The sequence below is a fragment of the Pteronotus mesoamericanus genome, unplaced genomic scaffold, assembly GCF_021234165.1.
Source record: "Pteronotus mesoamericanus isolate MK-2021 breed Mesoamerican mustached bat unplaced genomic scaffold, CSHL_Meso_final contig_130, whole genome shotgun sequence".
Classification (NCBI taxonomy): Eukaryota; Metazoa; Chordata; class Mammalia; order Chiroptera; family Mormoopidae; genus Pteronotus; species Pteronotus mesoamericanus.
This window is the reverse complement of record NW_026555060.1, coordinates 4,585,249-4,612,138: the sequence shown is the minus strand read 5'-3', so window position 1 is coordinate 4,612,138 and position 26,890 is coordinate 4,585,249. Positions and strand designations below refer to the sequence as shown.

Below are 26,890 nucleotides of genomic sequence, written 5' to 3'. Positions count from 1 at the left end.
CCTGCTGCCTGTGTTCTGGAGAAGTATTGTTCTTTTACCATGGGAAGTGGCGCCTCAACCCAACATCATTTTGCTTTCCAGAATGCAGAGAAAGGTATGTGTTTCCCACCTCCCAAAGCAGCTCTGGGTACCCCAAAGCTCGTGTTGCTTAGAGAGGGACTTGTCAGGAAAGAAGCAAGAAACAATTATATTTCTCCTTATGCAACTCTTTAAAAAAAATCCTCACCCAAACATATGTTTATTGATTTTAGAAAGATGGGAAGGAAGAGAGAGAGAGAGAAATATCAATTGGTTGCCTCCCATACGCGCCCCAACTAGGGATCAAACCCACAACCTAGGGATGTGCCCTGACTGGGGATTGAACCTGCAGCATTTTGGTGTACAGGATTATGCTCCAACTGACTGAGCCACCCAGCCAGCGCATTCTCCTTACACAACTCTTGAACATCAGCTCCTTTGTGTGTCAGCAGAACGTTCAGTTGAGTATCTTAGGACTTGGCGAAGTATGTTTGACAGAACTAAAATTTACTTGATGGGCCAGGCTGCCCATTGAAGCTTATCGCAAACAATACACATACAAGGGAATGAAATAGGTTGGGCTGAAAGGGGATGAAAGAGCCCTCCAGGTAGAGGGTACAGCATGTACTAAGGTCATGAGGTAGGAAAGAGGAAGGCACAGTCAAGGAACTGAATGGTTTGAAGTGAATGAGATAGAAGGTGGCATGATATGAGGCTGCTGAAGTAGGCAGAGGCCAGATCACTGAGATCTTACAGAATTTTATGTTTTATCCTGAAGGCATGAAGGACTATTGAAGAATTCAAAATAGGAGTTCTATAATATAATTTTCATATTAAAAAGATCCTTATTTAAAAGACCCTTCTGGCTTCTATGAAGACGGGGTTAGAGGGGGTAAGAGGAGAAGAAGAAAGGACAGTTTAGAAGCTACCAAAGTCATCTAATCAAGAGCTGATCATGTCTTGGTCCAGAGTTGGTGGCAGTAGAGATGGAGAGAATAGGCTAAGAGGTGGAATTGGCAGAATCCTACTGGTTAGATGTATGGGGTGAAAGAGAAGGATGGGTCAAGAATGACCTCCAGGTTTCTGACTAGGGAAGCTGGATAGATGATAATACCAATTACAGGTGTAAAGATAACGGAGAAGAACCAAGTGTGATCAGAGGGAAAATGATGAGTTTATACACACTGGGTTTGAGGTGCCCATGATACATGAAGGTGGAAGTGCTGAGTGGGCAGCTGCATATTCAGATCTGGATTTGCGGGAGATGTAGGGCTGGAGATATATGCATTTGGAAGGCATCAGAGTGTAGGTGGTTGTGGAAGCCATGAGGGTCACTGAAGCAGCCTAGAGTGAGAGTGAAGCCAGATCAGGAACCAGGGACTCAGACAGAGCCATTCTTAAGCCAGTCCTTAAGCACCAGGTGGAAGAGGTTGAGCCATCAAAGGAGGCTGAGGAGAGACATCCAGATGTGTGGGGAGGAAGCAAAGGAAATGGGATGGCACCTTATTTATGGGGCACACACATCCCTGTGAGCTTGTGGCTTCCTTGTTTTCTAGTCTGACAATATGTCCCAGGCTCTTCTTGAACATTTTTGGTCCCAGGCTAGGAATAGGGGATAGGATATTCATTGCTGCCAAGTTGGTTATTGTTTCTACATTATTTTAGTGAACAGACCCAAAAAATATGTATTATTTATTTTAAAAAGTGAAAAAAATCATCATGATCAATTAGTATTTAGGATAACAACCTTAAGTATTTACTTAACAACCTTGATATTATATTTATATCTCTTTTTTAAATCTCCAATGACATTAACATAGAATTATTTAGTCTATCCTGTAATATATATACACAATAGTTTCAGAATAATAATAACAGTATTATTTTATAAACAATATGATTACTGAAAACTAAGATTTCTTTGTAGTACTTTTGTTCTTTGGCTCTATTTACTAGAGATGTACAAACTATTGAACTTTCAAGCCATTTGACATTACTGCTTTCTGTGAGGTAATGCCACCAACTTATACATGGTTATATTCACTTGTTTAATTTTTGCTTTTGATTTTTAGAAATTGATATTTTTTCACTTGGATTTAAGTTTGTTTTATAACTTTATAAAACATTTATACAGTTTCTGTTCCAGTTATTTATTGCAGCATAAAAAACTATCACAAAATTTAGTGGTTTAAGACAAGTATTTTATTCTGCTCATGATTTTGTGGGTCAGAAGCTTGCAAAGGACCCAGCAGAGTGGTTTGTCTCTGGTCCTCAGGGCAGCTGGGGTAAAGGCTCTACTTCTAAGACAGCTGTTCATGCAGTAACTGATGCCTAGGTGCCCTTTGGCCTCTCTCTTGCCACATGGTTGCCTTGTTCTTAATGTGGGATTTTAGCAACACGGTGTATTTGTGACTTGCACCCTAGCACTTAGCCTATACAAGGCCAGAGCAAGAGGAGCTCCAGTCTATTGTATTGTGCCATGGAGAAAGGATCTAAAACCATCCTGTACTTCACAGTGCCCATCTCAGTTAAAGATAACCCAGGTCCCAGAGAGAGAACTGGAAGGGAAAATAAAGAGAGAGAAAGAGACTTCACCTGCTCCGCTGGCCTAAGGAGCCGAAGCAGGTCACAAAATATAAGTATGAGGCCTGTCCGGAAAAAACCCAGCCATTGTTACTATATCAAGAACGGCTTGTGTGACATTGATGGAACCTGGAAGCCAAGGGGAGTGGACTGGAATGTGCATGCGTGAACAACGACAACTGTCATTGGGGGCGGTAGATGCCATTGAATGAGCATGTGTACTGTGTGGCCGTCACATTCAAAATGACTGAGTGGAGAACAAATCTGCATCCAATTTTGCGTTAAGCTTGGACATTCCTCTGCAGAAACTATTTGGATGACTCAAAAGGCTTTTGGGGATGATGCAATGTGTGTAAAACAAACAGAAGTGTTGTACGGATGCTGCAAAGATGGTCGAGAATCTGTTGGAAGTGATCCATGTTGTGGAAGGCATGCGATAAGCAACACCTGAGAATGTGAACGTGTATGGGCTGCAATTACCAAAGATCAGTGACTGACAGTGGGAGAACTAGAAGTTATCTGGGCATTCCAAACACTACTGTGTCCGAGATTTTGACACAGGATTGTGGTATGAAATGCGTTGTGGCAAAATTTGTTCTGTGGCTTCTGCTACCAGAGCAGAAGGAACATGGTGCTGCAGTTGCTAATGGCTTGATTCAAACTGCTACCAATGAACCAGATTTCCTCAAGAAGGTCATAAAAGGAGAAGAATTGTGAGTCTACAGCTATGGTCTGGAAATGAAGACCCAATCATCCCAATGGAAGTTGACTGGTTCTCCCAGCCCAAAGAAGGTGCAGCAAGATCAAGACCATGTTAACTGTATTTTTTGACTGAAAATGTGTTGTCCATCACAATTATGCCCCTGCAGGCCAAACAATTAATAAGGAGTACTACTTCAATATTCTTCTTGAGTTGAGAGATGCAATACGGCAAAAACGTCTGTTGCTATGGGCAACTGGTGATTGACAGCTTCATCACTATAATGTGCCTGATCATGCATCATGTCTCCTGTAGATTTTTTGGTGAAACACCCAGGTGACTCAGCTCCCCTAAAGCCCAGATTTGGTGCTTTGCAACTTCTGGCTTCTCCCAAAACTAAAATCACCTTTGAAAGGGAAGAGAGTTTTAGACCGTCAATGAGATTCAGGAAAATATGATGGGGCGGCTGATGGCAATTCTAACAAAGGATTTTGCAGAGTGTTTTAAACAGTGGAAGAGACACTAGGAGAACTGCGTGAGGTCCCAAGGTGCCTACTTTGAAGGGGACTGAGGCATCATTGTCCCATGTACAATGTTTCTTGTATTTTGTATCTTCTTCAATAAAAGTCTCTATTTTTCATAGTGCATGGCTGGATATTTTCTGAACAGGCCTTGTATGTCTTGTCGGCAGTACTTGCCTTAAAGTGCATGAGGCGAGGTGTTAGCAAGCACCATTGCAGGGAACATTGACGGCCATGATAATCCTCAGTGTTGTTTACACTTTAGTGAGAGTAAGAATCATGTGTGCAGCTTATTCAATCTGCAAATTTCTGGGTTCACTGTAGAGATTCTGATGCTGTAAATCTAGGGAAACATCCAGATATCTGTGTGTTTCCCATGAGCTCTAAAGAGTCTGGAGCACTCACCCTGGGTATTTCTCTCACTATTCTGAACATGGATTTACAGAATTCAATTGGTAGAGCTTCAGCCTCATCACTTATTATTTAGTAAGTGCCTCTGAGAAATGCTTCCAGTATGACATGTTTTTTCTCTCATAGGAAATCAAATTCAGCTTTGCTTAGTTTCCTCCCAGGTTCTTTTTTCCCACTCCACCATCATCTTTCTTAGGGAAATCAGCAAGACTTGTACTAGCTCTCTAATGCAAGCCAAGTATATGAAATCAGTCTGTCTACTCCTCACTAGGATGACCCAAGTGAACATGTGGGCTTTCCTTCGTAATCCAGCTTTATCTACAAATACTTCATTCATCAGCGGCAGCACATCCAGGCCTTGGAGCTTAAGAAGAATGTAGTTACTGATGCGAACAATGGTCCTCTTCTCTGGACCACAGGCCCTAAAGCCCATGTGAAGAGTTAAACATACTCATGCCGTCCTGTGGTAACAGTCACCTAGCACAGCTCCTGGCAAAAGGAGAAGCCCAAAGTCTGCCTGTGTATCTGACAGTCAGCACAGTCACAGAAGTATTGAGATGGGGACACTTACAGCCTGAAGGGAGGTCAGAATATGGGGACAGCCAGCACAGAACCACCCGACATTATAGTGTGTAGTCACTGGTGTGTTTTTTTTTGTTGTTTGTTTTCCCCAGTCATCATCTAGTTCATCACCTTTTCCAGGTGAGGACATTGAGGCCCATGAAGGTGACTCCCCTGAGGCCACAGAGCTGGTCATGGCAGTTTCAGGCCCAGAACCCAGATCTCCTGACAGCCAGTCTGCTGTTACCATATCAAAGTGCCCCCCACCCCTACCTGCTGTATCATCCCACTTTTCAAGGATGCTATGTCCCTGCAGTCTCTCCAGTTTTCTTATCTGTCTCAGAATCCTGACAGTCCAACCTTTTCATCTTCACTCATATGAATGTTTTCATTAAAAAGTGGGAATTCCAATAACCCTGCAGTGATAGGAATATAACAAAGAGGTAAGAATGGAGGTGGTGTGGGGGGCATGAATGGGGCAGAGGGCACTCCAGCCAATGGAAAGGCAAGTCCTTCCTACCAGCAGCAAGAAGTAGTGCTTTCCCTACCATCTTGTCCCTTCGTTACAGTGGGAGAGGCGCCCCTCACCTTCCTCCCGCAGGCCCAGAGAACCCCAGCTCACAAGCTTGCCTCTCTATCCATGTCACAGCCTTCAAGGCAGCGGTCCTGATCCAGAGGTGGTACCGGCGCTACATGGCACGCCTGGAGATGAGGCGCCAGTGCACCTGGAGTATCTTCCAGTCCATAGAGTACGCTGGGCAGCAAGACCAGGTCAAGGTGCGGTAGGATGTGGGATGGGGCTGCCTCCAGCTCTGTCTTCTTCTAGCGCCTGGGCAGCAAGGCCCAGGTGCCCAGAAGGTACAGCCAATCTGAACCACTCCTGGGTTCTCTTCTCACTCACCTCTAAAGCCAAGTCTCCTTGGGTTCTTCCACAGCTCCACGATTTCTTCAGCTACCTTGTGGATCACTTCACCCCCAGCAGCCACAATGAGAGTGAGTATGAACAGCCACATGGCACATCCTCCTGTCTCTGGGTCAAAGACCTGGGGTGAGAAGGGGGATGCACAGAGAGTGAAGAAAACATAAATCTGGTGACAGCCAGGAATGAGCAGGACAATAAATAAATGACAGAGCAGACTTGTAACCTGGGTTCTTCCAGAAGCACACCTGGGGACAAGAGTTTGAGTGCAAGAAGTTTATTTGTTAAATACAAGAAACAGGTGGGTGGGGAGGGAGCGGGAAGGGATTCAGGGAGGGGAAGGCAGCCAAGAGAGGGCAGCCTACAAAGCCAGTAACTCTACATACCTTGGAAATAATGAGAAACATGCTCCTCAGAATGATCCCACCTGATCAGGCTGAAGGGACAGGAGTCTACATGGCAGCTCCTGAGTCACTGGTTGAAGCTGCTGAGGGCCAGACAGGAGGGGGTGTTAATTTCAAAGCATTTCGGGCCAGCCAAGCGCGGCTTTCTGTGGACCCAGGAAAAAAGCCCTCAGTCTAGAGATGCGGGCCAGGCAGTTACAAATTGCCAGAGAGATCTGAGGAGTAGGCCACCTTCACTAGGTGCACCATAAATGCCTCTGAACCTTTTTCCCACCATGGCTTTTCCTTTTCTTCTTAACAAACCTAGGCCCCTAAATTTTCATCTTTTTTAAGTCCGACAAATATCTTTTAAGACAAAAGTAGAATGGAGCTGACCTAAGGCAGAACCTTTGCCTCCTTCTCATCCTAACTTGTCATCACTTTTTCCTTTTCTTTCTTCTCTCCTGAGCTGGAGCTGATGACAGGCTGGTCCTCATAATGTCGTTTAAGTCAATGTCCTTTTGTTACAAGGTGAACGAGATTCTGTAGGAACTTAACTCTTGTTTATATCCAGTAGACTATAGTAAAAAACTGGTTTTGTTATGTATTGTTTTACTTAAAGTCACTGATTGATTGATGACATTAAGTAAGGACTTACTGTCCAGTCCAGGGGAAGACTGTTCTGTGTTGCCTGTGGACTGACTGCACATCTGATTGTAAGCTGGCCACCCTTTCTGTCCTGACTAGAGGACTTCCTGAGCCGCATGTTCACTGAGGAGAGAGTGCCCCAGGACTCTGAGATGGAGAAATGCAGTGACTATGAATCCATAGAGGTGCCAGACAATTACACGGGGCCACGCCTCTCCTTCCCACTCCTTCCTGACCATGCAATGGCCCTGGTAGAAGCCTTCAGGCTGAAACAAGTAAGCTCACCGGGAACCTGAGTCACCACCTTCTCCATGGCATGAGCAGACCAGCGCAGAAGGACTGGCCCCAGATTTAGGGTGTTTGTGTCATGGGCCCACTAGAGAAATTCTACTCCCCCTTTGCTTAGCCAAAATCTGTGATCAATCACCAGTTCCTATGCACTGAAAACTTCTCCTAACCATGTAATCTCCCTTTGTTCATTCATCCCAGAAATAATTATTGGGCACCGCTACATGCCGGCCCTGTTCTGGGCACTGGGGATACGGCACTGAGCAAGACAGACACAGATCCTTGCCTCTGTGGGGCTGACATTCTAGTGGGAGACAGACAAATAATAAGTAACAATAAATGAGTAAATTTAATAATCATTCTCTCCATTCAGAACAAAATCCCTGCACATAGCCAGACCTTCCCTTGTTAGAACAGTTTATTTATTAATACTTGACCAGGCCCCAATTATGTTTATTATAAATTATGTATATTATAGAAGGTGGTAAGATCTATGCAAAACAATTAAGTTCTAAGTGGGAGAGATGGCAGTTTTATAGAGTGGGCTGGGAAGGCGTCACTGAAAAGTAACTTCTGAGCCAAGGTGGAAGACAGTGAGGAAGCGTGCCATGTGGGCCTCTGGGGAAGAGCGTTTCAGGCAGAGGGAATGAACAGAGAGGCCCCGAGGCAGGACCCGCCTGGACTGCTCAGGGACCTTGGGAAGGCCACTGTGGCTAGAGAGGAGGGAGCCAGGGAAAGAGTATTAGGAGATGGAGGCCAAGAAGAAAGGGGGCAAACTTATTCTTCGGAAAGAATAGAGAGACATTATGCATAGGAAGGCTATCATCTGGCTATCTTTTTAAAGTAATCATTATGTTTGCTTAATAGAGGGAGCAAGGGCTGAAGCAGGGAGAACAGTCATGAAACCATTGCAATAGTCCAGGCAAAAGATGATACTGGCTTGAAACACTGATGGTAGAGGCAGTGGTGGTGAGAAGTGGTCAGATTCTGGTTCTGTGCCAGATTCCAGTCCTTCCCCTCTTTCATATGAATTAACTCATTGCAGGAGGAGTTAGGGTGGTTTTCCCAGTAAGGCCAGGATCACTGGGTATAATCAGCATGCATACACTTACTCATACTTCGCTGAGATAACAATCTATTTCTCCCCAGCTAAACGCAAGAGAGCCTTTCACAGAGCAGACAAAGGAAATTAGTTTAATATTTGGGTGATGGTGAAAAACGGAAACAAAAGTAGAAAATGGGTGAAAAAGAAAGGATCTGTGCATAGGGTCTCCAGGGGCAGTTTTGAGGCCTTGGGTGATTGGGAAGGCCCACTGTCCCTCACGAATATCATTGTTGGTTTGTTCCCTCCCTCCACTTCCTCCTAGTAGCAGCTACATGCTCACTACGTCTTGAATCTTTTGCATGAGACCAGAAAACATCTGGTACAACTGCCAAACATCAACCGGGTCTCAACCTGTTACAGTGAGGAGATCACAGTGTGTGGTAAGAGCCGGTCCGAAATGGTGTTATGTGCTAGACCCGAACAAAGAATCTCTGCCTGGATGGGGAAGGAGGAAAGGCGGGGCTGTGGGGAGACTCAGCGGCCATGTGGGTGAGCCAAGTTCACCCTTCACACTGAGAGCAGTTGCAAATTCACTCCCCAGTTACTTAAAGTAGAGGTGGTGCAATGAAGGACTCAGGGACCACAGGGCCCAGCCTCAGCTTTATTTTCACCAGCAATTTATATTTGACCCCAAACTCATGCTCTTCATTCAGAGCAAAATCTCTGCAAGTAGCATGACCCTCTCTTGTTAGAAGGGTTTATTATTACTTGACCAGGCCCCAAGGCCTAGTGAATTATTCCTGCCATCCATAGATACTCTCCCAGAAGGAAATCCTGTTAATGACAATTTTCTCCATCTCCTAATATTTTCAATGATCTTTTAACATACATTATAGATTGACACCCCACACTTTAACTTAGGGGAGGAAGACTGGAAAATCAGGTATATCATAAATTGGCACTTCTGAGCCACATAGAGCCTACAGATAGGTCCTGAAATGGTCTTAAATTTTTAAATTAGTGTCTGATATTTCAAAATTAGAGGACTTCATATTAAAATCCAGATTTCCAACTTCTCTTAAAAAATCTTACAAGATTGACCCATAAGTGAATTGCAGCTTCCTATATTAGATAGGGCAAAATCTCATTCTCCTCTGGGTTTGCAATTCTGTCTCATCTTTGCTTCGGTAAGAATACAGGTTGTTTACTATTCATGATAATCATACAGGAAAAAGTATTGTGCTCTCTACTTTCGATATTAATTTTCCCTGCAACAAGGGAAAGTAGTATTTACCTTTATCTTGCTGATGGAAAAATGAGTAACTGTAAGTTCTTAATCTTGTCAGTTTTTTTCTGGGTATTTTTAATAGTGAAAAATGAGAAACAATGGTAAGAACCAGTCAAAACTGATATTCTTATTCTATTTTTGTTAGGAGATTTACATGGCCAATTGGATGACTTAATATTTATATTTTATAAGGTAGGAATGTTCAATTTCAGTTCCTGTCTTGTTCTGAGGTTTAATTTAGGAGTTTGAATACAGTATCTATTAAACAAATTATTAAGTATTGCTTAGATTTAAAAATATTAAATATACATAGTATATTAATACATAAATAAAGTATTAGAATGCATAGTAGCAAATATATAATATAAAAGCCAGCATTGCATTATATTCTACTATATATTTGTACAGTTTAAAAATTACAAACTCTGATGTTAATAAAGAGAAGGAATCATTATTCAGCAATTGATTTTCTTTTTTTAAATAGAGAAAATTATTTATTATCAAAGCAATCAAAAGCTATTTTCATAGCCACTTTTAGTTATAAAATGTAGAGCATATAACAACATATATAAATATTCTATTAATGTAATATAACTTTATATAGATACTACATTTCCCAAAGCATTTTGCCATGTATTGTCTTGTTTAATCCTGAGGAATCTATGGCAGCTGCTATTGTTAATTAAAGATAGTGCAGCCAGAACTTAAAACTGGACTTTGGGTCACAAGTTCAGTGCCCCTCGCACATACCACCCGATAACACTCTGGCTTTGTATGAAGTATTTATTCTGGTGAACATGTCATAACCTCTGGTTGGCTGGAGAGGACATATAAACCCAGTAGAAATTATTTCCATCTTTTACTGGCATTTCACATTTGGAAGAAAGCCAGATCACTCAGAATTGGTGTTAGATCTGATGTAACTGTCAAATACACGGCGGCTTAACCTGATTTCCTCCTTTCTTCTTTCTCTGCCTCTTCTTGGACTGGTCTCCTTGTTGGGAAGAATGGCCTCCCATCACCAGAGCGAGCCTATGTGTTCAACGGTGACTTTGTGGATCGAGGCAAGGATTCACTAGAGATCCTGATGGTTCTTTTTGCCTTCATGTTGGTTTACCCCAAAGAGTTCCATCTTAACCGAGGAAACCACGAGGACTACATGGTGAATTTACGGTACAAACCAGAATGTGCTTGGATATTTGATATTTACTTGTTGCAATTGTAAAAGGTTACTTTGTCAGAGAGCTTATTTGTTAGATGCTTTTTAAAAGTAGTTTTTCAATTTTATAAAGTAGAATACACAACATACAACATTTTAAAATATTTTTTAAAATTTTACACATTATCCTACCATTCTAATAAAACCATTCAATTTTTTCACAAATTCATATTCTTTATCGTATAAACAATAAAGGTTAACTATAGAAAAAGTAAGAAATATGGATAAGCAAAAGAAAGAAAATTAAGATATACAATAATTTGTCTACCCAGAGAAAATGTTACAACTGTAAACATGTTGGCAATTAGTCCCTTTTCTATATAGTTAAGTACATGTATATAGAATATGCATTTTATAAAAATCCAATTGTGCCATAACTATTGTCGCTAACTTTAATATCTAATTTTGCTTCTAAATCTAGATATGGCTTCACCAAGGAAGTGATGCATAAATACAAGGTGCGCTGCCTTTAAAAGCAAAAGTTTCTTTAAGTTGAGTGAATTGTTTGAAACTCAGTATCATGTTCATATCATTTTTTCAGGTGCATGGCAAGAAAATACTAAAAATACTGCAAGATGTTTTCTGCTGGCTTCCACTGGCCACTCTGGTTGATGAGAAAGTCCTGATTCTTCATGGTGGGGTGTCAGACACGACGGACCTAGAGCTTTTGTCTAAACTAGACAGGCACAAGGTACTGAATGGATAATGAAATAGTGTAAATTTTACCAAAATGCCCAGTTTCACTGTCAACATAAAATACATGTCATCTTGCATGCTGCCTCCAGTAGACAAAAAAGGGCTGTTAAGAGAAAACACTAGAACAGCAATTTTTAATCTTTTTCACCTCATGGCACCTATAAACTAATTACTAAAATTCTATGACACGCCAAAAAATATTTTTGCCAATCTGACAAGAAATAGGTGTAATTTTGATTCATTCACATCAGAGGGCTATTGCTGTGTTGGCTGTTGTCATTTTTTAAAAAATTTGATAGCTTAAGGGAAAAAAGGATGATAGTGCCCCTGGTGAAATTGTTAGGCATTGCATATTTTAAAATTCTTGTGGCACACCAGTTGAAAATCCTTGGCTTAGACCATTAAAAGAAGGACTGAGAATCCCCAGCTGGGCTCAAGGAGCACACGTGCTGTGACCAGCTAGTGATGTTTGCCATGGACATGGTGGTGGGGAACTAGTGCCACGTGTGTCCATCCCTGACCTAACAGCAGTTGGAATAGAGAAGTCAGAAGGTACTGTTCAAGGGTAAGAGTCTATGATTAAAAGAAAACAGTTCTGTTACTTATAGTTATGAGACCTTGAACAAGTTATTTAACTTAGTGAACCTGTTTCTAAGTCTGTAAAATAGGGATATGAATAACTATGTCATAGACGTTGTGAGAATTAAATGAAAATATCGCTTCCACCTTTCGAAATGTATACTCAATAAGTGGAAATTGTTTTATGACGTGGCAGTGAACTTCAAATAACAATGGCTTAGTGTTTATTTCTTTCTCATGTAAATAAAAGCTGGAGGCAAGCAGTCCAGGGCTGGCAGAGCAACACCACAAAGCCATTAGAGACCCTGGTTCCTCCGGCCTGGCCGCTCCACCTGTTGCACCGTGGCCCAACATGGCGACTTGAGCTCCCACAGTCGTGACCCCATCCTAGCCAGCATAAGTTAGAGAGCCTTAGAAAGGCATGTTTCTTCACTTTAAGGGATTTGTTTGTACACACAATTTCTGTTCAGTACTTTGTTCTATGTCAATACCTAGCTGAAAGGCCTGTTGGAAAGTGTAGTCTTTATTTCAGGTGATATCTGTAAGAATCCGGGTTTCTCTTACCAAGGAAGAAGGGTTGACAGGTGCTGGGGCAGCAACACTGTTTAGTCCGTCCCTGTGGCTCCCCAGATTTTGATGTGTACCTTTCTTCCCACACATAGAACCATTCTCATCCCCTCCCCTGGGAAGTCTACACCCAAGTCTCATCCAATACTTGTATCCAGCTCAAAGTGTGAGGTGTCTGGACTCAGGTCCTACCTATTAAGTTTGATCATGGTTCCTTGTGGTCTGATGACTAAAAGATAAGTTACTGTCCCTACACCCAACTCCTGTTGGAAGAGGAAAAGGTTAACTGTTTGGCAGAGGTGGAGGAGGGACGGCCTGCAACATTTTCAATAGCTCCCTCCAAAACTCCTCATAAAATCCCCTTTCAATGTCTCCACAATCTCAACCCTTTCACATTTTTGATGGAGAGAGAGGGTCCCTGGTGATATGAAATCAACTCTTAGTATTTCCTTTGTCTGTTTTGCATGTTGTGTGGCACTTCCTGTTTTTTTTCAGTTCAAACATTTCTATTCAGCTGTATCCAGGCAGAAATAGCAAGTCATGGTAGAGCAGATTATCTCATGGGAAGAATAACATTTAATTATGTAAACACAGGAGAAGCAGAAACTTTGGGAAAGAATGCTAGAGGACAGTGTATTTTCTGAAGCTTAGCAAAAAGCTAATTTCCGAACAGTTGGTTTGCAAAGCTCTGGGGAGGAGTGATGTAGGGATCTGTACAGAGTCCCAGGACCACTTGGGAGGAAAGCACAAAATAAAATGGGCTCTGGGGTCAGTTATCTGGATTCAGTCCTGGTACAGCCTTGGTATCTCTGTGCGTCAACTTTCTTCTCTCTACTATAAAAAGGATGCTATCTCTTAGGGGTATGAGGGTTAATCAGTTAATTTATATAAAACTATAAAAGGATGCTATTTCATAGCGATGGCCTCAGGGTTCATCAATTAGTTCATGGGAAGTGGACAAAACAGCACCTATTTGGAAAGGGCTCTCTATATATTAACAGTGTCATTCTCCTTAAGAATGAAAGTTGGCAATGCCTCTTAGAGCAGAAAAGAACATTCTTAAAATACAGTTGCTTGAGGGTTGAAGGGGTGGACTGATGGACTGTCCCTCAGTGTGAGCCGGCAATGAGAAGAGCAAGAGGTGACCATGAGTCCATTCATGTTTTGTGGCCTTTCACTCTCTGTGCCCAGGGCTGGAACTGCCTAGGAAATAATTAGTGTCCCACTACGTGGCAGCTATAGGGGCGCACCGCCGCGGGGGAGCGCCGCAGAGAGTGCAGCGCTCCCTGAAACCTGAGGGAAACTGGCTGGGGCCAGCCGAGGCGGGAGCAGGGCTCTGAAACCCACAGAGCCTGTCCCGGGGTTGTCAAGGACGAGGGGGGTAAAACACAAAACATCTCAAACACTTCTCTGTTTGCTGGGAGAGCCGACGGGGACACTTCCCTCTAGAGAAGGCCGTAGCACATCCCTCTAGTGGGGAAGGCCCCATTGCCCTTTGTTCCAAGGCTTTAATGAAAAACTTATCAGAGGGCTAGGTAACAGGAACGCATATGTACACTCGTTACATTAGCATGTTAAGGCTCACAGAGAATAGATACCTTTAAGAAAACAAGTGACAGGAATTCACTGATTTACATGGGTCTGAGAGGAGACCAGTCTAAACAAAAGAGAATGAAGACAAGGGCAAACGCCTTAATGATAAAGGGTAAGGGGTGTAATTACTGTGAAGGTCCTTCGCAGCATGAGCTGGCCAGAGATCTGAGGGAGGGACAGAGCACACTCTAAAGAATTTACTTTTAGGCCTGATCACCCTGGCAACCGCCAGATCTGATTTAGGGCTGTTCTTCCTGCACTGTTTCAAGCCTGAGCCAGGCGGCGGGGAGGGAACCATCAAGAGATAAGGAGACAGCTTCTCGGCTGCAATGAGGACTCCGGCCACGTCCAAGCCAAGCCGAGAGGTGTGAGGGCCTTTTTGCCCCTTCTCTGTGTCCCCCAATTTCTGGTCTGCTGCCAATATCGGCCAATACTTGTCTTAGGTTGTTTACCTCAGTGCAAGGTAACTTACCTATCGTTGGCCATTGACCATCCGTGGCAAAGCAGAGAGGCAGGGGCCATGCCCCTGCCAGCGGGGGACAGGCCAAGTCTCCTCAGGGACCTGCTTTCCCAAGGCCTCCTGAGTATTTCCAGCCTTGGGGCCCTCCAGCCTGTCGGCGGGGTTACAGCTCCTGAAATGAGGCCAGGTGTTTCCCAACAAATTAGCATTTGTCCAATGTTAGAAAATAACCTCTGTTCTATTCTCTTTGATCTGGATTCCTCTTCAAACGTCACTCAGGTTCTGCTGACCCTCTCTGAGTGTACTTCTTTGTTCGTGCCCTAAGCCAGTTCACACCGGGACATGGCTTTCTGGTTTCACAGTCCTTCTGTCTACTTGCAGAAGGTTCTTATTCTTTGATTATGTGCTAGAACAGAGATCCCGTTGTGAACCAGACCTTTGTCATTGATATCCTGGTGAAAGCCGTGTCCCTCAGTTTTCACTGTGGCACTCAGACCTGCCAGGAATGGCCACTCAATGTCACAGCCCTGCTCTGGGGCCTGACCCCTCGCTTTCCTGTGATCAGAGTTCTGTCTGCTTGTGTCCTCTACGTTCTCAGCCGGGTGTCAGTACCATGGTGACTCTGAGTCAGTGAAAGAGACCATACTCAATTCTTCTTCTCAATTAGGCTAAAAAGAGGTGTTCCCTTCCCCTATCCTGTCCTTCCTCAACGGTGAGATTGCAGGTAAGACAGGACAACCTGTAAGTGCAACCCCACAGCAAGTGTCAAGTTTTTTCTATTCCATTGTTTCTTAACCATAAGCTGTGTCTTCTCCTCTGCTTTCAGTATCTGTGAAACAGCAGAAAAGCCTGTAAGCACTCACCATCCAGAGAGAGGGGCGCCCTTTCTCATCCTTGTCTTAAAATCACTACTCTCCCTGACAGAAACCATGGCACAGGTTAACATTTATCAAATAATCTGTGCTGAAGGACCAGGTTTTATACATTTCCTATTTGGCAAAGATTAATGCTCTTGTAAAGTACAACATATATAATTCATATATATGAATTCCTAGAAAAATGAAATTCAAACAAAAAATATAAACCCACTGACCATGCGCTTGAATTTCATAGCCATATCAAATGGCTAAAACAGTTTCCAAAGGCTCACTCTCAAGTTCTGTGACTGCCTTATCCTGAGCCAGAACAAACGGCTCACAGGCCAGGGCTTCTCCGTGGACTCCCATGTAAGGAGCCCTGGCATGATGCCAAAGCGCTACTCGACGAGGACCTCTGGTTCCATTCATCACCTGTGTGTTTTCTGGACATTTGTAGATTGTTTCCACCTTGAGGTGCAAAACAAGAAAAGAGAATGAGAAGCAGGAGGAGGAGAAGGGAAAAGCCAAGCAGACGAGCTCTGCAGGGAGACCCTCCCCATGGTTTCTTCCCCAGAGCCACCCTCTCCCCTCTTCACCCATTTGCCTCAGCTCCCACCAGACACACAAAGCTGGACGCTCCTGCAGCGTCCCCTGCTGTGGCCCTCTGGACCCCAGAGAGCTCTCCCGGCAGGTGAGGCGCTCCGTGGACCTGGAGCTGGAGAGATGCTGGCAACAAGCTGGCTTCCCGGTGATCAAGGAGAAGGAGGAGCCCTGGCTCTTCATGGCAGACGCCGACTCTGAAGCTAGGGAGCTGCTGGAGCCCACTCGGGAGGAGTGGAGGCAGGTGGGTGTGGCCAGGTGCTGCAGCCTGGAATTTGGCTCCCGTCAGGAGGGACCACGATTTAAAAAAACAGATCAAATCTCATCTTTCCATGTAAATTCAAGGTTTTGTTTGTTTGTTTGCCTCTCTCTATCCCTGGAGTTAGAACATCCCCCAAAAGATACTAGTATTTGCCTAATGACTCATACATTTTAGAGTTTTAGGAAGGATGGGAAGATGTCACAGTTAGTCTCTATTGCCTGAGTAAACTTGATTTAGTGACCTGGCATCACTGGGGTAAAAGGTAAGCCATGACTTCTTGGATGCTACCATATGTTTTGTTTTCTGTTAATTTGTTTTTTAATGTGTCAGACGGGTGTCTGCTGTAGCTCAAAGGCAAAAGGGCTATGTCAGTACCTTCTGTCCTCTGTTATCAGGCAATCAAAAGCGTTTCCAAAATCTCTGGAACCGTCTCACGTGGCCACCCCTAGCTGCAAGGAAGACTGGAAGATCAAGTATTTAGCTTGGCACAATGCCACCCCAGACACCCAATCAGAGTTTTCTTAGCATGGAAAATGAATGGATGTTGAGGAGATATTCACAGCGCCTGCCAAAATAGAGGCATACCTCGTTTCATTGCACTTCACTTTATTGTGCCCCACAGATGTTGCTTTTTTTATTTTTTTAACCATCGAAGGCAAAACCCTGCATCAGCAAAAAGATTACAACTCACTTCATTGTGGTGGTTTAGGACCAACATGCAATATCCCTAAGCTGGGCCTGCAGCTGACTCTGGCAGCCAAATGAAGGCACATTTCACTAGGACAAGACTGTGGCAGGGAGGCCCCTTCAAAAACTGTTACTGTAATCCAAAGGGAATGAGGTGGTGGTCTTGTGGAGTAGTGTTAGTAGAATTATGTGAACATGTTGGTATTCAACCATTTTGACCTAGAAAAATGCCAATTTTTAATGGTTCATCCAATAACAAAAAGGAAAGAACTCAGGATTATTTGAAGGCTAACATTAATAGAACTTGCTGATTGATTGGATGGAGGGTAGTAAGAAAGAGGTGGAGTTGCACCTAATTCCTCAGAGAAAGAGGTGGTGAGTTTAATTTGTATTCTCCCTGAGTTATCGACATGGCCTTCAATATCGGCTCAGAACCGACATTTTAAAACACGAGTCTCTTGACCTGCAAGACATGACTCAACAATCATGTGCTGATATTTATACATCAGATGCATTTTTCCCCTTCAAAGCACATTAAAGAAAGTGTTAGGTGTCAACAACTAGAATACACCCAATTATTTCACAAGTTGGGTAAAACTGGTTATCAGTGTTTTCCTGAGCAGTAACAATAGAAAAGATTAGAATCTACATTGCTAGAAAAATTGCTCAGCTCCTCTTCAAGTTCTTTTAAAAATCCTGCAATTGCTTTAAGAAATAAAACATCCTCCTGCACTTTCCTCGGACCACGTCTGGGCCCTGTGAATGTTGCACGAGAGGCTCCCTTGTCGGTCCCGGGATGCCTGCCTTCCCTCTGGGGCAAATGTCCAGGAGCCTGGAGTGGTGCTGACTGACGGGTGCTGGCCAGGTCACAGCCTCTGTCAGAGCAGCTCCTTTTTTAACCTATCTATTGAGCTTTCAAATAAGATTTATTTTCAAGAAAGTGGGCATATACTTGTCCAACAATATGCGCATATACCTGCTCTTTTTGTGAGTAATAAAAAATTTGGGAACCATAGAGGTCCAAAAAAATGTATGTGTCAAATATTGATTGCATGCAAATGTATTCACTTTCTTCTAGTCAAATTTTTTTTCTTCTCTTCCTGCTTTTCCTGCTCTTCCTCCTTCCTTAGAAATGACTCTCAGTGAATATGTGTCTAGTTTTTAGGAAAGACACCATTTCTTGTTCTTTCCAGGTCGTAGATATACTGTGGAGTGATCCCATGGCTCAGGAGGGCTGCAAGGCCAACACTGTTCGAGGAGGAGGCTGTTATTTTGGGCCAAATGTGACAAAACAGTTGCTACAGAAATACAACCTGCAATTCCTGATCCGCTCACACGAGTGCAAGCCCGAAGGCTATGAATTCTGCCATGGCCGCAAGGTGGGTGGGCCCTGTGCAGTATCACAAGAGTGGTCCCTACTGCTCCTCCCAGGCCTGGATGGGCAAAGGCTTTTCACAATCAGCTGTGCCTTGTATTTGTTATCCTCTTGCTCATAGTAACTAGGTCCTTTACAGTCATTTATCCTTGACTTTCATAGCCTTTTTATTTTTTTATTATTGTTTATTCTGTTACAGGTGCTCCAACTTCCCCTTTTGCCCCCCTCTGCCCAGCCCACACCCCGCTCCCACAGTCAATCCCCACACTGTTGTCCATGTCCTTGGGTCTTTCACACGTGCTCTTTGACTAGTTCCTTCCCCGTCTTTCCACCATTATCTCCCTTCCCCCTCCCCTCTGGCAGCTGTCAGTCTATTCCTTGTTTCCTTGTCTCTGGTTCTGTTTTCCTTGTTAGTTTATTTTGTTCATTAGATTCCTCTTATATGTGAGAGGTATATGGTATTTGTCTTTCACTGACTGGGTTATTTCACCTAGCATAATAGTCTCCAGTTCCATCCATGCTGTTTCAAAACGTAGGACTTCCCTCTTTCTTTCTGTTGGGTAGTATTCCATTATGTAAATATTTTGAGTTTTTTGATCCACTCATCTATCGATGGGTACTTAGGCTGTTTCCAGCACTTGGCTATTGTAAATAATACTGCTATGAACATAAGGGTGCATAGGTTCTTTTGAAGTGGTGTTTTGGGATTCTTAGGATATGTTTCCAGCAGTGAAATCACGAGCCTCTTTGAAACTCACAATTTGATTGAGGCCACCGCTCACCAATACTCTGAGAGGTGAGTAAGGGGAAGTATGCTCCCGTTTCCTGGGTGGACATACGGCCTGGTGTTTTCCCAGACACACCTCTATTGTTTAAGTGACATTGCTCACTGTCACAGGTCTCAGAAAACACTCCAGGGCAACAGGATTTCAGCACTGTGCCCCAGGCGGGGATTCTGGATAGTTTGTCCCCTCAGGAGCCTAACTAATGTTCTGACTAATCCTTGCACATCTCTAAATCCTACAATGTTTTCCTAGCCTAATGCCATAGAGGTGAGTGTATTCCCAGGAATACTACCTCAACAGAAAACCAACAGGCTTCCATGTGAAAAAAAGTTGGAGATCAAGTGGTGCAAGGAATGTTTGGTTAAATGCTTATATAAGTTTCTTCAGTGCAAAACTTCTGAGAACATTTGATTTCCTGTATTCATTGTGAATCTCCAAGAAAAGATGCAGTGACTAACATTTCCCAGTGTATTGACAATGGAAACTTTTTCACAGAGCATTTCAGGGGGCACTGCGCTGACTTGAAGCCTCACAATAGCTAATAATTGATCTGCTTGCTAATTGTAATGGCCATCCCAGTTTGTTAGACCCAGTTCACCTCTCAGTGGAATCAATTAAGCTTTTTCTAGGACCCCTACTATTTTTAATTAGGATAAAAATGTGAAGAAAATATGCTGTGGATGTTCTATCAGAGTTCCAGTTTTTATTACCTGACTCACAACTCCTGCCCTACTAGCATTGATGGCTTAAAAAAAAAAAAAAAAAAAAAAAAAAAGTCCTGTAGGTGAGGTCAAGGAGAAATGGCAACTCCTGAAATTGAGCTGATCCTTCTAGGTTTCAGGGCAAAGAGTTGTTCAGTGAACCTGCATGGCTGTCTCTCTCCTCTTATGTTTTAGGTGTTAACCATCTTCTCTGCCTCCAACTACTATGAAGTTGGCAGTAACAGAGGGGCCTACGTCAAACTGGGGCCAGCCCTGACCCCACACATTGTACAGTATCAAGCTAACCAGGCAACTCACAGACTGACCATGAGGCAAAGGCAAGACTTCCCAATGAATGATTTTCAGAAAAACAGAATTATAGTGTGTATAGACTCTTTGAAGTGGCAAATGTTCTTACATTTATCTAAATTCTAAGTGAGAATTCAGAATTTAGCCGTCAGCAGTTAAGGTCGATCTACAATAGACATTATAGGCAGGAGTCTCTTTCTTCTCCAAACACGTGGAAGTCTCTACCTCCCCGTCATTAATGGAAGAAACAAATGTGCTTTCTGAAAGTCTGATTTAATTAAAATTATTCTCGGTGGGTGCATATTGAGTAAAGTCCATAGACCAGGCCACCAACTCTTTCCAGGATCACTCTTCTGTTTTCTCTCATCCTTAAAGAATCCGTGCTACCCCACAGACCCCGACAAAGGTTCTTTCACCCTCTGGATTTGGCAGATGGACTTCACAGTACACATATATTAGCAATGGTCCTCCTTCCTGGAAAGGCAGCATATAATATTACTTAAATGGCTTATTTTGTGCTGATTCTGAATTGTAATCTTTGTTGGAACATACCACACATTATTATGAAAAATTGGTGTCTCATAATGAACTTATGAAATACACATCATGTTAATAATTTTCAGTTTTATAGATGAGATCATTAAGGAAAAGAGGTGAAATCAGCTGGCCCATGGTCACAGAGCTAATAAGCAATGAACGTTTGCCTTGACCCAGGAAGTTGTATTTTAGGGCTCACACACTTAACAACCATGCAACACTGCCTCCCATCAAGACGTCCCCAGAATATAAAACTATGAAGAGATACAGTTTTAGTGGTACCAAAGAAGATTTTTAAATTATCAGATGAACTAAATTAGAAATCAAAACAAAGTTAGCATAAATCTAGTGGAAAGAACACATTAATATTTAGCATCTGCCTTGTGTGAGTACTATGAAAGTACCTTATTTTAAATTACTCTTGGGTTATGAAACGTTCAAATTATTAAAAAACCAAGGCCAGCGTTACTTAGAAAAAGAAATATTATGTGGAAATTTAAACTCAACTAGTAATAGTTAAACCTACTGTGCAGCAGAATCATCTGTAAAGTTTTGTTTAAAAAAAAATAAGTTTTCTGAACCTCATCCCAATCCTACCAAATTAGAGTATCCAAGGGTGGGCCCCACACACCTGAAATGCCTTGATTTCATGTGATTCCAGTGTTGTCACTACAAAAGGAGTCACTATAGGGAATCCTATAAATAACAAGTTTAATAACATAATTAAAGATCACTCAGCTCTTTGAAATAGTCATGAATTGCATCAAAACAAGTACAGTATCACCTGATTTACCCAGAAGTCACTTGCCCGACAACTTCAACTATCTGGACCACAATGGAGAACTTAGAAGGAAGAGGGGAGATGTCTCCAACCAACCAAAATTGATGTCTGAACTCAAGATCATGTGTTTTGCTTAGAGGAACCCTCATTCAGAATTCATTTACTTTTGGTTTAAATCCACATGTCGCAATAATAGTTTAGCCAGCCTGGAGTCCACCTGTCAAGATGGACCCCTTGCCCCACACCGCAGTGGCTGTGGGGCCTTGGGTTTGTTACGTACTCTGTGATGGGCATAATGGCCCTGTCTCCCTCAGTGGGTACTGTAACACTGAGAAAACTAGATGGTTTTTTATTTTAGATATACATTTAGATAAAACATTTAGATGTTTTTATTTTAGATGTTGTTTAGATATTTTGTTATTCATAGATCTTACCTTGTGACTGTTCACTGTAATAATAAATTACAAGGAAAGCACGATTCTGATAACAGCATTTATTGAGTACTTTCTATGTGCCAGGCTCTCTTTAAGTGCAATACATGAATTTACTAATTTCTTCTTCATAATAATCCTATAAGATAGGTGCCATTTTTATCCCTACTTTGCAGATGGGCAAGCTGAGGTACAGAACAGTTATATAATTTTACCATAAAGGTGGCCTTTCTCTAGGACATTTGCTCTAATCACTATTCTACACTGGGAAGGACGGCAGCAAAGCACAGACTGGTCCCATGTGTGCACAGCAGGGAAAAGTCTGGGAGCAGTGGGGAGAAATAAGAGGTAGAGCTCGTCCCTCAAAGACTGAGACCTTAGTGGTTTGAGACATTAAGAGAGAGGTGAAATGTAGTGAAAACCCATAACTATTTCTTCTATAGTAATTGTTTAAAAATGTTCCTTTTTTTCCTTCTGTCACAGGATTAGCCGAGTAGAGGAGTCAGCTCTAAGAGCTCTGCGAAACAAGTTGTTTGCTCATTCCTCAGATCTTCTTGATGAATTTAAGAAGCATGATAAAGATAAAACTGGTAAGACTAATGAAGTAAAATATTCACAGGGGAAGGAAACTGGGCAAAAAAATCTTTGTTTCACAGTAGTTAGCAAATAAATATTTGTTGAATGAGCAGATGACCAAAAGACCTCTCTGACCACTTCCTCCATTTTATTCAACTTAATGTCCCAGTTATCTTTTCTAAATTTTAAAATCCCGTGCTCTTAGCAGAATATGAACTTGGCTGAATATAGATGGAGATGGTGAAAAGGAATGGAGTCAAGGGAAGGGTGACAAGGCCAGAACTAAGCAAAAAGCAACAGGTGACCTTGGATGGGTGACTCAGTTTGTTGGAGTGTCATCCCAGACACCAAAAATTTTATGGGTTCAATTCCTGGTCAGGGCACATACCTAGGTTGGTGGTTCGATCCCCAGTCTGGGCACATACAGGAAGCAACCAGTCTCCGTATGTGCCTCTCACACTGATGTTTCTCCCCCAGCCCCTTTCTCTCTAAAATCAATAAAAACATGTCCTCAGGTGAGGATTTAAAAAACAAAACAGGTGGAGCAGGTTACAAGAGTGTATCCAAATAACATATCAATAATTTGGCTTCTTGTTGTTGTTAAGAGTGTATTAGGTTGACCAAAAAGTCCATTAGTTTTTTCCATAAAATACAAGACACATTTTTCATTTTCACCAATGATTATTGATTTGGATATTTTGAGTATGTCAGCTATCTCCCATGTGGTAGAACATTGATCGTTCTCAATTAATGTCTTGATCTGAATGCTATCAACTTCAACTGGTCTACCCAGCTGTGGAGCATCATCCAGTGAGAAATCTCCAGCATGAAACTTTGTACACAACTTTTGACATGTTTGGTCAGTCACAGCACCTTCTCCATACACTGTACAAATCTTTCATGTGTGTGTGTTTCAGTTGCATTTTTAACCTTTCTTGAAATAATGAAACATAATATGCTGAAATAGTTGCATATTTCCTTCCATCTTCAATATTAAAATGACTACACAAAAATCCACCAGATAAGTTTTTTTAAATGTATGCTGATATGACAGCTGTCACAATACAATCTAACAAAATTGTTCTGAATGAAAGTAAAGACAACTAAACCCTACTAGATCCATCTTATGGAAAAAAAGCAAACAAACATTTTTTGCCAATCCAATATTTATTTGTTCCATGTTCTATTAATCAAGTTAGAAAATTTCTCAGTTCAGTGAGATATGTAAAGAACATTGGCTACATGTACCCATATAAGACAGCAGTAACTGTAATGTAGTCATAGCAATATCTTTTCCTGTACAAATAAACAACCAATGCTGTATATACATAATGGTTTATAATGTTATTTGTAAGAGTCTTGTGTGACTTCCAGTAGCATTACCATATTTAGCAAATAAAAAGAGGATGCCTAATTAAAGTTGAATTATAGACAGATAACAAGTAATTTTTAGATATAAGTAGGTCCCATGCAATATCTGGGACCTACTTATACCTTATGGTCTGTCTGAAATTCAAATTTAACTGAATATCCTGTGTTTTATCTGGCAACCCTACTTTCCAACGGTACTTTCTCTACCATGACCAACAGAAGTAGTGACAGGGCCCATTATTTCTATTACTTCCAGATAGTAAGAAGAATGTCAGGGTAAAAAGTATGCACTGTTAGGCAGCAGACGGGACTTGTAGGTGACAAGGCAGCAAGTCGGCTCTTTCCCGTAGGTGTAATCCCCCTGGGGAAATGGGCCGCAGCCGTGGAGTCCGTGCTGCGCCTAGGACTGCCGTGGCGGGTGCTGAGGCCACAGCTGGTGAACAGCGCGGCAGGTGCCATGCTGCACTACGAGTCCTGGCTGGAGGACGTGGCCAAAGAACAACCGAATTACAAGGTAATGGTGAGAAAATGGTGGACAGGGGTAGGTTGTGGACCGTGAAGCCGCTTATGGGGAACTTTGAACCAGAAACAAATATTGAGAACCCACACAAGAAGATGGGTGAGAAAAGGAACAACTATTGGCTGAGCTTCCATTAGTCAGACTTTACGTTAAGGGATTTACATGTGTTGCTTCAGTTTATCCTTAAAATCACCCCAAGAGATAGGTAGTATTAGCTCCATTATACCCATGAGGACACTGATCACAGAGGCTGAGGTCTGGCTGATCACCAGAGGCTGCCTCAGGTCACAAAGTGTGTAAGTTATGGAACTGAGACTCACACCCAGGTCGACTTCCATTGCTTCATGCTGTTGTTTCCATTAAATAAAAGTATTTATTCTATAAACACTTATTGAATGTGTAATGTATATGAAGCCATGGGCTAGGTACTTTTAAAAATAGCTTTATTGCAATATAATTCACACTCTATACAATTCTGCCATTTGAAGTGTACAATTTAATGGTTTTAAGTACATTTGCAGATGTGTGCAGCCACCACCATGGTCAGTTTTAGAACATTTTTATCATAGGCTACATGATAAACCATTATATTATTTGGCAGACTGAAGCGGGTTGAAGGTGAAAAGACAGTCAGACATGTTCAGGTTTTTTTAAGAGTGTTTTATTGTCAGGATTGTTTGTGTGTTGATTATATATTAGGACAAGCTAAGAGAGGTACAGAAGGAAAATGAGATTTTTTTCTTGCAGAATGTACAGTCAAGTTTGCTGGAAACACTGTATCGAAACCGATCCAACCTGGAGACCATTTTTAGGATCATAGACAGTGATCATTCAGGTAAAGACACTCATTATCCTAGCACTTCTGACACCCAGCACGTATTTGGCCTCCCACCCTTTGGTCTTTCTCCTGATTATTTAGCTCTCTGCTCAAGCACTTTGGGGACCAAGTAAGTAATGACAATGCTTATAAATGGCAGAAACTAGAAAAGTACTTGAATGACTACGGAAATTTATGTAGAAGAGGATTTGGGCAGACAGAATGAAGACAAACTGAGTAAGAACTTCTTACAGGAAGAATGACTATTAGTAGATGGGATAGCCCTTACGGTTCTATGAAACCTAGCCACAGAGTAACGGCGAGTGCCTAGGACAAAAAAGGCCTTTGCGATCTCATTCCCAAAGTATTTTTAAAAACCTTTTCACTTTGAAATACTTATAGATTCACTTTGAAATACTTATAGATCCAAAAATGTACAGGGAGGCCCTATATACTCTCACCCTGTTTCCCCAAAGGTCCAAGGGCCTTTTTCAATGTTATTACACCTTTATTTTTTTTAAAGTATAATTCACATACCATATAAATTACCCATTTAAAAAGTTCAGATCAGTGGGTTGGTTTTTTTTTTTCACTATATTCACAAGTTTGTGTGACTATCTCCACTATCTAATTTCAGAACATTTTCATCACCTAAAAAGAAACTCATACCCATTAGCAGTCACTCCTATTCCTTGTTCCTTCTTCACCAGCACCTGGCAAATTATTAATCTGCTTTCCATTTTTATGGGTTTGCCTATTCTGAACATTTTCTATAAATGGGTCCATATAGTATATGGCCTTTGGTACCTGGCTTCTTTCACTTATAATGTTTTCGAGGTTAATCCATGTTGTAGCACATATCAGTTCTTTATTACTTTTATAGTAGATAATATTCTCTTGTATGAATATACCACATTTTGTTTACCCATTCATTAGCTGAAAGACATTTGAATTGTTTCCACTATAGCTGTTATGAATGATGCTGCTATGAACATTGATGTTCAACTTTTTATGTGAACATGGTTTCAATTCTCTTAGGATATATTCCTAGGCGTACAGTTGCAGAGTCATTGAATAGCCTTGGAACCCTTGTAAAAAAAAATCAATTGACCATAGATATAAAGGGCCAAAGGCTTTTTAAAAGCAGAATAAATTAATATATATTCAGGATGATTGCTCGGTTTCTCAGCAGTGGCATGATTGATATTTTTCTCTGAATAATTCTTTGTTTTGGAGTGCATCGTATGCCATATAGGATGCTTAGTAGCATCCTTAACCTTTACCTACCAGATACCAGTAACACCCCACCCTCACCCCAGTCATAACAATCAAAAATGTCTCTAGAGGGAAGAGGTGCAAAAACTGCTTGCAGTTGAGAACCACTGTTGATGTAGTAGTTTTGTGCCATTTCCTTGGGATTTAAATTAGACACTAGGCCTTGGTTGTCTTTGTCGTTTAATAGTAGGGAGCAGGTGTTCTTGTAAGAATGTCAGAGAAAATGATCATTGAAAAGTAAAATAACTGAAGCACCTTCTCCTCTCCGGTAAGGGTTCATCTCAGTGGATGAGTTCAGGCAGACTTGGAAGCTGTTCAGCTCTCATATGAAGGTCGACATCACAGACGACTGTATCCGTGACCTTGCCCGGAGCATTGACCTCAACAAGGACGGCCACATCGACATCAACGAGTTCCTGGAGGCCTTCCGCCTTGTAGAGCAATCCTGCTCAGAGGGCAGGGACTCAGACTGCCCTCAGGCCCCGACCGCCACTGGGAGTGGCTCCAGCAGGCCAGGAGCGCACTAG

At 42.2% G+C, this 26,890-nt stretch overlaps 1 protein-coding gene across 1 annotated transcript; it reads left to right on the top strand.

Moving 5' to 3' along the window:
• Positions 1–26,890, top strand: PPEF2 (protein phosphatase with EF-hand domain 2). Its single transcript, XM_054590027.1, has 16 exons — positions 1–94; positions 5,444–5,571; positions 5,730–5,787; positions 6,844–7,019; positions 8,403–8,517; positions 9,511–9,557; positions 10,372–10,538; positions 11,006–11,042; positions 11,126–11,275; positions 15,794–16,180; positions 18,079–18,264; positions 19,942–20,084; positions 22,288–22,394; positions 24,102–24,265; positions 25,019–25,106; positions 26,637–26,890. The coding sequence occupies exons 1-16, from the start codon at positions 40–42 to the stop codon at positions 26,888–26,890; spliced, it is 2,262 nt and encodes a 753-aa protein (XP_054446002.1). The 5' UTR covers positions 1–39.